This window comes from Pseudonaja textilis, chromosome 3 (genome assembly GCF_049901715.1).
Source record: "Pseudonaja textilis isolate UNSWEBS1 chromosome 3, rPseTex1.2, whole genome shotgun sequence".
In the NCBI taxonomy this organism is placed as follows: Eukaryota; Metazoa; Chordata; class Lepidosauria; order Squamata; family Elapidae; genus Pseudonaja; species Pseudonaja textilis.
The window spans coordinates 1,345,700-1,355,673 of record NC_141992.1 but is presented as its reverse complement, the minus strand read 5'-3'; the positions used below and the strand labels follow the sequence as shown (position 1 = coordinate 1,355,673).

Genomic DNA, 9,974 nt, shown 5'->3' with positions numbered 1-9,974 from the left:
AGGCGGGCGGGCGTGGGGCGGGGGTCTCTAGCGGGCGCAGGCGGGGGCTTCGTCCAGCGAGCGCTTCTTCAGCTCCTTGGCCAGGCGGGGCGGGTGAGGCGGGCGGGGGCGGCCGGCCTGCCGCGCTCGGGGGCTCTGCCCGGCGGCCAGGAGCAGCAGCTGCGTCTCTTGCAGGGGACGCCCCCCCGCCGCCCCCGCCGCCGCTGTCCTCGGCTTCCACCCGCAGGTAGGCCTTGGCCTTGTGGTGCCGCGCCTGCCGGTCGCTGAAGTCGATCACGCGGCACTCGTAGGTCCCTTCGTCGGCCGGCTTGACCCGCGAGAGGCGCAGCTTGTGCGAGATGTTGCTGCCCGCCACCTTCACCACCTGCGGGGGACAGAGAGCAGAGCAGAAGGGTGGAGGGGGGGTGGGAGAGATGACCTTCCGGGTCCCCTCCCCCCGCGCGGCCCGGGATCCCGAGGCAGAGGCTCTCTGCCGCCCCCCCATCCCTCCCTCCCTTGGATGACGCCCCCAGGGGGTGGGCAGCAAAGCAATTAAGAATGGAATAGAATAGAATGGGATGGGATAGGATAGAATAGAATAGAATAGAATAGAATAGAAATTGGAATGGAATGGAACGGAATAGGAATAGGAATAGAATAGAATAGAATAGAATAGAATAGAATAGAATAGAATAGAATAGAATAGAATAGATAGAATAGAATAGAATAGAAAGAATAGAAAGAAGAATAGAAATAGAAATAGAAATAGAATGGGAATAGGAATAGGAATAGGGATGGGATGGGATGGGATGGGATAGAATAGAGCAGAGTAGAGTAGAGTAGAGTAGAGTAGAGTAGAGTAGAGTAGAGTAGAACAGAACAGAACAGAACAGAACAATAATATAATATAATATAATATAATATACAATAAAATAAAGTCCATTTGGATGACCACTTGGGTGCCCAGAACTCTAGTTCTATGATCCCAAGGAGAGAGCCTGTTTGATCCAGAGGTTAAGATGCCAGGCTAGAAACCAGGCGGCTGTGAGTTCCAGTCCTGCCTTGGGCATGAAAGCCGGCTCGGTGGCTGACTTTGGGCCAACCCCCAGGAGTTGGTGAGTTCTACTTCTGCCTTAGACACAGAAAACCATTGGGTGACTTTGGGGCGGGTCCTTCCCTTCCAGCCCGGCCCACCTCACAGGGTTGTTGTTGTACTAGTGAAAAAGGGGAGGAGGAAGATTAAGACACAACATTAAGGCACCCTGGACTGTTTGCTGTTTGCAAAGTCACTTGGCACCTGCCAAGCAAAAGAAATACATGCATACATACATACATACATACAAAAATGCCGTGGTTTTTTGCATGCAGCTTCAAAGGCCGTCCGAAGGAAGGGAAAACCCAGGTCTCATGTGGTGCGTTTGTGACTTTCCCGAGAATTGTGTCGACTTCTTTTCCCTCTCTTTTGCAAAGTTATATTTATGAATGCCTGTGACTGAGGCGGGAGGCCCCTACACAAACACACACACACACGCACACCTCAGAAGAATGCCTGCCATGTGCACGCTGCGGGACGGGGAAGAGAGATTTTCTGGGGAATGCTTTAAGCCCCCTTCAGTATCCCTTAAGTGGCGGGAATGCACCCCTCATGCACACATTTCCTGGTCCTTCCCAGGTTTGCTTGCAATGTCCCCTCCCTCACGCACAAAATCCCTGCCAACGTGCACAGAACTGGCAACGCAGCGCAAAACAACAACCTTGCAAACCCCGCACAAGCTCTGTGTCAGGATTCCGGCAGCTACCCCCATTTAAATCACGAGTCTCGAGCCAAACTTCTAAAACTTCAAAAGGGTTTATTGGGAGTTAACATGTCCGGCACTGCCTGGGTGTAGCCGACTCTGAGACACATAATTCACTGCCCCCCTTGGCCCCGGGTGTATCCTAATTCATATTCTCCAATGGGACACCTCCATAGCCCAGAGTCATCCATCATGCTCTCCAGTTAGAATTTTGCGTAGGGGAAACTTCAGTCGCCTAGTTACTATCTTTGAAAACATTTGTGGAATGCACTTTCGGTTTGCAAGCTGCTGCACTGCTCCCCCCCTCCCTCCCTTTCTGTTGGCAACTCCACAAAGACCACAGAAATATTTTAATGAGTTGATACTCTGTACGTTCCAGGGACATTTGTGATGTGGTGTGGAGACGGTCACAGCAGAGAAAGAAACACAAAGTGTCCCCTTTTGGTCTACATCGGACACCTTCCTGGCAGAGATGGGGTGATGTTTATCTCTTTAAGCTGCCAATTCAGGGGTGTTTGCAACACACACACACACACACCACACACACACACATACACACACCTCAAAAAAAAATAAAATCAAGGTAGCGCCACATGGGTTGTTTTGACCGCAGTCTGTGGACACCCCTGGCTGTCACGAACTAAACAGACCAGGCCCCATAATGCAAGAAAGTCGGATTTTCTGTGCATCGTATCCCAACATTTGACCAAGGACAGTCAGCTTAGCACATAGAACACAGAATAACAGGGTTGGAAGGGTCCTTGGAGGTCTTCTAGTCCAACCCCCTGCTCAAGCAGGAGACCTTCATACCATTCTGGACAAGTAGCTGTCCAGTCACTCTTAAAAACCTCCAAGTGTTGGAGCACGCTCAACCTCTGGAACACAGAACATAGAATAATAGAGTGGGAAGGGACCTTGGAGGTCCTCTAGTCCAACCCCCTGGTCAGGCAGGAAACCCTATAGGGTGCCATTTCAGACAGCTGGTTGTCCAATCTCTTCTGAAAGCCTCCAGTCATGGAGCACCCACCGTTCCCTTCCGGAGGGAAACTATTCCATTGGTTGGTTGTGCTCACCGTTAGGAAATTTCTCCTGACTCAGAATCACAGCTTAACAGAGTTGGAAGGGACCTTAGAGGTCTTTTAGTCCAACCCAAACGGGAGAGCCTATACCCATGAGAGCAAACCTACGACACGTGTACCACAGATGGCACGCAGAGCCATTTGTGTGCGGGCCTGTAAGCCCCAGTCAAAGTTACCTGCACTGTGCATGCGTGGGCCTCCCAGCTGATTTTTGGCCCGTTTGAGGCCATTTTCGCCCTCCTGGGGGCTCGAGGGAAGCCTCTGCAGCCTCAGAAGGCCGAAAAACAGGGGCCTTCCGGAAATACCAAAAGTGCTGAAACGGGCCTGTTTTTCGGCCTCCCAAGGTTGCAGTGGCTTCCCTCGAGCCCCCAGGGAGGGGGCGAAAATGGCCTCAAGCCCGTTTGAAAATCCGCTGGGAGGCGCACATATGCGCAGTGCAGGTAAGGGGGCAGGGCAGGGGTTGTTGCACACACACGCACGGGGAGGGGGGGCGCATTGGATTGTGAGTGCCAGCGCCCGCACACTTTCAGCACACCACAACAAAAAGGTTCGCCATCACTGGCCTAAACCATTTTGAAACAACGGTTGTTTGGTCTCTTCTTAGAAGCCTTCAGCGATGGAGGATCCACACCTTCTGGAGGTCCAGAGATCAAACCTCACCAAACTGCAGAAAAGGGCAGAGAAAGCCAGAGACGGTGCCGCCCCAAACCCAACCTATGCCCCCTCCCTCTGGCCCACTAGCCACCCCCCAGTTCCTATCCATCAAGGGTGGGGGAGGGAAGTCTCCCCCAGGAAGGCTACTGGAGTCGATGTCTGTGGCTCGTGGGAGCTAATTAGCTTTCCTAGCAAACGGCTTTTGCTGTTGGAATTTATCACCTAATGAAATTTAAGACTTGCTCACGAGCTGCAGATGCTGTTCTGGAGCCGGGTCCATAAATCAGCTTTTATTACTCGCCCTGAAGCCACTGCCTCCCTTCCCCATAATCTCAGCGGGTGGGAAGGCACCCGCCCCCCCCCTTCCCCACTGCCGTTCCGTAGGCTGAGATGCTCCCTTGTTTAAAGAGCGGGACAAGGTCATGGACAAAAAAGAGCCCTTCCCACAAAGGAGAAGGGAGGAAGACGAAGAAGCGGGCCGGTCAGAACGGGCTCAGAAAAGAGGCGCCGAAGAATTTCCGGGGAGCCAGATAACTATATCCTAGGAGGATTTGCAGAAAGAAAGGAAGGAAGGAAGGAAGGAAGGAAGGAAGGAAGGAAGGAAAGGAAGGAAAGAAAGAAGGAAGAAAGGAAGGAAGAAAGAAAGAAAGAAAGAAAGAAAGAAGGAAGAAGGAAGAAAGAAAGAAAGAAAGAAAGAAAGAAAGAAAGAAAGAAAGAAAGAAAGAAAGAAAGAAAGAAAGAAAGCTAGGAGGAGGAAGGAAGGAAGGAAGAAAGAAGGAAGGAAGGAAGAGAAAGAAAGAGAAAGAAAGAAAGAAAGAAAGAAAGAAAGAAAGAAAGAGAAAGAAAGGAAGGAAGGAAGGAAGAAAGGAAGAAAGAAAGAAAGAAAAAGAAAGACAGAAAGAAAGAAAGAAAGAAAGAAAGAAAGAAAGGAAGGAAGAAAGGAAGGAAGGAAGAAAGAAAAGAAAGAAAGAAAGAAAGAAAGAAAGAAAGAAAGAAAGAAAGAAAGAAAGAAAGAAAGAAAGAAAGAAAGAAAGAAAGGAGGAGGAGGAGGAGGAGGAGGACAAAGATGATTGTAAGGTCCTTGGTGCTCTCTGAGTTAGGTTGTTTTCTTGGGAGACCCAAGTAGGTCAGTGCTAGAAGGGAGGAGGAGGAGGAGGAGAGCTGGGGTCCCTTGTGCTCACTGAGCTTGGCAGAGAACTTACATTACTTATTGGGGAACATTTGTGCAAGGAGCAGCGAAGGGATTCACCCGGTTCGCAACGGTTTGGGAGAACCGGTTGTTAACTTTCTGTGCCGTTCGGTGAACTGGCTGTAGGAAAGAATCATTGGGGCAGAGAACCGGCTGTTCAATTATTTGAATCCCACCACTGTCTCCGTGCTTTGGGGATGGCCAAGCCACCCTTGAGGTCTCTGTCCCCAACCCCAACCCCAACCCCCAACCTCTTTTCCAACACCAGTAGCTCTGGTCGTGAAGTCTTGGACCGGCCTCCAGAAAGGACTGCTCCCAGCGGGCAGATTGTGGCTGGCTGGGGAATTCTAGAATACTTAGACGGTATAGAATAACAGAGTTGGAAGGGACCTCGGAGGTCTTCTAGTCCAGCCCACTGCTTGGGCAGGAGACCCTAATGCAGAGGTCTCCAAACTTGGCAACTTTAAGACTCGTGGACTTTGAACTCCCAAATTTGCACCAAAGACAAATTCCTTGGGTGTCCAATCACACTCGGCCAATAAAAAAAGAATTCTATTTTATTCTATTCTTTAAAAAAAAATGTTGAGACTCTAGAAAGAGTGCAGAGAAGAGCAACAAAGGTGATCGGGGGACTGGAGGCTCAAACATACAAAGAACGATTGCTGGAATTGGGTATGTCTCGTTTAGTGAAAAGGACAAGGGGTGACATGATCATAGCATATTTGGGGGGCTGCCACGAAGAAGATGAGGTCAAACTATTCTCCAAAGCATCTGAAGGCAGGATAAGAAGCAATGGGTGGAAAATTAACCTGAATTAACCTGGAATTAAGGAGAAACTTCCTGACAATTTGAACAATTAACCAGTGGAATGGCTTCCCTGCTAAAACTGTGAATGCTCCCCAACTGGAAGTTTTTAAGAAGAGACTGGACAACCATTTATCTGAGATGGTACAAACTCCTGCTTGAGCAAGGGGTTGGACTAAAAGACCTCTGGGGTTCCTTCCAACTGTATTGTTTTGTTTTGTTACTCTGTTACTCTTCTACGATCCTGTGTAATTGTGTATCCACACCATGAAGCCCAAAGGAAGTCTAGAACGGTGTAGGATCTCCTGCCACAGGCTGGGAGTCAGACTAGAAGACTTCTAAGGTCTCTTCCAACCCCACTGTTCTATATTCTGTGCTGCCTCTTCCCCTAACTATTTGCCCCAAGATTAGCTGGATTACTCAGATGGAGTCCTTTTGGCCATGGGAGAATCCTAGGAAGCTGGACGGATCAGTTCCCAGCTGGTCGCAAATCTGCTCTCTGATTCTTATGTACAGGTAAAGGTTCCCCTCGCACCTATGTACTACTCATTTCCGGCTCTAGGGGCCGGTGCTCATCTCCGTTTCAAAGCCGAAGAACAGCCAGCGCCGTCCGAAGACGTCTCCGTGGTCCTGTGGCCGGCAGGACTAAACGCCTCCGAAGGTGCACGGAACGTCGTTCCTTTCCCACCAAAGGGGTCCCTATTTTTCTACTTGCATTTTTTTTAAACATGCCTTTGAGCTGCTAGATTGGCAGAAGTTGCTGGTACAAGGAACGGGAGCTCCCTTCGTTACGCGGTGTTGGAAGTTAAAACCCACCCCTCTCCTAGGAAAATGAAGTATTTTTGGATATACTAGAAAGGCAGGATATTTCCCCTAAAAAAGAAAAGTAGAAACTCAGAGAGGCAGAAACTCTGCCCTCCCCACCACCTTTGCTAACGGGCCATTACTGTGGCCTGGGCCAGTCTATTTTACATAACAAAGATCTACTCCAAGTAGAGCTATAATAGGAATTGTCCAAAGCCCTTTCGTTACATCATCATCCAGCAAAGGCTCAGCCAAGCGTGATGCTCAAAAGACAACCTACAGAGTTGCCCCTGCATGGCCCCATGGGAGCCTGACAACCAATCAGAATACAAGCTCCAATTCAAATCCCAACAGAGGGGATAAAACCCAGGGATTCTCAGCATTTCTGCCCTTTTCTTCATCCAAGAGCTCCAAGGCATGTGGTCCTGTCCACCATTAAACCATCTTTCCAAGCAGCCATCAATGTTTCCGGTGTCTTTCTTCCCCACTTGGAACTGAACCCCGAAGGATAATTCTCCCAACAGCGGTGCTAAGGATTCGAACCGCTTGAACTGCCGACTTTTCTTATTGACAAGCTCGCCGTCTAAGCCACCGAGCCGCCTCGTTCGTCCCTTTCCTGGTTTTTTTTTACAGCCTGACAACTCCAGAGCTCCGTTTCATTCCTGGAGGGCTGAAAAATGTTCTTTACGGGACCCCTGGGCCTTTTCCCGAGGAAGTTGGCACAAAAGTTAATTTCGCCCTTGGAAAAATTTATGGGCTCCTCTTCCCCAGACAACCCTGGAGCGGGGCTCTCCTGGGGGCAGCCCCATTTCTGAATCATCGACGCGTGAACCCCTCGGAGGGGAGAAATGCCTGAGGCTGCAGGTGGCTTTCCCACGTATGGATGCGCACAGCTCATCCCCACGGGGTCCTTTCCCCGATCTGGAGATACAGCCCCGCCTCTCTCGCTCGCTCCTGGAAACAGGTTCTGGCTTCGGAAGCAGAAAACGGGTGTGTGTGTGTGTGTGTGTTTCGAAAGCCCTCCAAGTGGGGGTTGCTTCCATTCTCGCAGAATACAGGTGTCGTACCAGAAGGACATCCCACCGTTTATTTTACAAATATGGTATCTAGCCTACCGGATCTTCTGGCCTGCAACAATCCTTTACTGGAGAACATGATTGATGACCTCCGGCCTGTGAATGTGCTTCATTGGGGAATCTGATTTATGACCCACCCAGAGGGGAGGGGGAAAAGAGGGTCTGTCAGGCCCCTGTCGGAGTCTGAATCCGAGGAGGAAGCCGGACAGCTGACACGGAGTGGGAGTGGGGCTCCGTTGGCTGTGGGGGAGGCTGGGGAAGGGCAAAGTCTGGCTGGGCAGAGCAGGAGAGAGGTAGAACAAGGGAGAGGGAATTCAGAGGAAGACCCAGACCAGACTTTTCATCCAGACTCTTCATCCTAGGGCATGCAGGGAGGAACAGAGAAGGGAGCAACGTGGGTTGCATGGCTTACGGGGGAGGAAAGGGGCCTGATTCCTTTCATTAGCTGCGGCTGGGAAGACGGTTGATAAGAAAGGCAGGCTGCGTGAGGCAGACTGCTGGGAGCCAATGTGACTTTATCCTGTGTCATCATGGTTTATCTGTGTTCCTGGCATCTTTCCAACCGTGTGTGTTTTGCCGTGCCTTTAAGTCTGAAATTCTTGCTCCTGCCCTGCCAAACTAATTAGTTCCGTTTGGCTTGTTTGGACTTGAAGTTACAGTTTGTGTTGCTCATGTTTTGGACTTAAGTTTCTGCCACCAAAGGCTGTTCCTGGGAGAACGATTGATCGATAGGAAAACGGGGTAGGGGATTTTCCTGCAGACTTTTTGGGGGGATTTTCCCAGGGTTTCTGATCCGTGGGATTTAAAACGATGAGCTTTTGAAGTCCAAAAGGCTGGCGACCCCTGCCCTATATCATTTCAGACAAATATCTGTCCAATTTTTCTCTCTCGAAAACCTTCAGTGATAGAGCACTCACACCTTCACACCTGGCGTTAACCCCTATACAACAATAAACTTCAACGGTAGGCAATCAATTTAACGAAGAGAAAACCAAGAGGTTGATATGGGCAGAAAATGCAAAACAATTTATACACAGATGGATTTTACTGCGGAAAATGTGAAATATTTAGGAATCTTCTTCAGGGCAAATAGTAAGGATTTATTCATGGACGATTATGTACCAAGTTGGAAAAAAATAATTATTCCCCACTTTTTTTTTAATTGCAAGGCTGCCTAGGGAATTCTGGAAGTTGAAGTCCACATGTCTCCAAGTCAATTAACAGAATGACAGAGTTGGAAGGGACCTTGGAGGTCATCTAGTCCAACCCCCCCTGCTCAAGGAGGAGACTATACCATTTCAGACAAACGGCTGTCCAATCTCTTCTCGAAACCCTCCAGTGATGGAACACCCACAACTTCAGACCTGGCATTAAACCCTACGGTGTTTGTTTAATGACGGCCACACACACACAAAAATGTCACCAAATCAGACACAGTCCCTGCAGTGACCCAAGTGCTCAGTGACGGCCGTGAGACGAGGACGCAACCTCTACGGTCAATTGGGGTGCCCCTTCCTTTGGTCTGACTAGGGAATCTTGGGAGTGGAAGGACGTGCTTCTTACGCGCCGTTGCGAGTTACAAGAACGTGGGCCTGATTAGCCGGGTATTAAAATAACATCATGTCAGAAGCGAAGCGCTCTGAAAATATTCTTCTATATTTATCCTGGGGGGGTTAGAAAAAAAAGGAAAAAAAAACTCTTCCGCTGAAATGAGCAGGAAAATAATTGCAAAAGCTTTCGGTGCACGGAAGGAGCCTTGAGAGGGCAGGAGAAACGTGTATTTTCTTAACTAATTAGCTGACTCTGTTCCCGTGACTTTCTCTGGCTCAAACTCCGCTAAAGGGGAAGAGAAAGAAAATAGGCATCCAACTCTCCCCTTGGAAAATGAAATATTTTAGGACATACTAAAAAAGGCAGAACATTTACCCTAAAAAGAGAAGTAGAAACTCAGAAGCAGAAGCTCACGCCCACCTTTGTTAACAGGCAGGCCGTTAAGGCCTCGGCCAGAGTAATCTACATAACAAAGGCCTCTCTCCAAGTGGTCCAGACAAAACCTACAAAGTTAGCTAAGACCACCCCACCCCCACCCCGCCGCCACTGGGAGTCTGACAGCCATTGGGATACATTTCTTACACAGGAACAGGAAACAATAAGGTGGGGCCCAACAGAGGGTATAAAACCCAGGTCTCTCAACCTCTTGGCGCTTCTTTTCCTTCACCCGACATCTTGAAGCCTGCGACCGTCCCTTTCACTTTGGAGCTCCAAGCCAGGTGGTCCTGTCCACCATTAAACCATCTTTCCAAGCAGTCACCATGTTTCCAGTGTCTTTTCCCCGCCACTTGGAACTGAACCCAGAAGGATAATTCTTCCAACAGATACAAACCATGATGCTTGCAAAAGAACTAGGATTCGGCCGTAGATGTTGCATTAGTTCTCCTTATGAGACAAGCCAGGCTTGGACCTTTCCCCACCTTAGCTACTTGAAGATGGATGGACTTCCAACACCCAGAATTCCCCGGCACAAATGCACTCCTTTTGATGTGTATCCCCATCGTGGCCTTCTTACTCTCTTGTAATCCCTTTCTCTGCAATC

The 9,974-nt window shown here is 49.4% G+C and overlaps 1 protein-coding gene across 1 annotated transcript in view; it reads right to left on the bottom strand.

Annotated features, from left to right (window-relative positions):
* The window catches only part of VSTM2L (V-set and transmembrane domain containing 2 like), a 76,450-nt gene continuing 66,476 nt past the window's right edge, over positions 1-9,974 (bottom strand). Inside the window, 2 exon segments of the mRNA XM_087931964.1 lie at positions 1-201; positions 203-364. Of these exon segments, the coding sequence (XP_087788090.1) occupies positions 28-201; positions 203-364 (336 nt within the window). The 3' untranslated portion in view covers positions 1-27.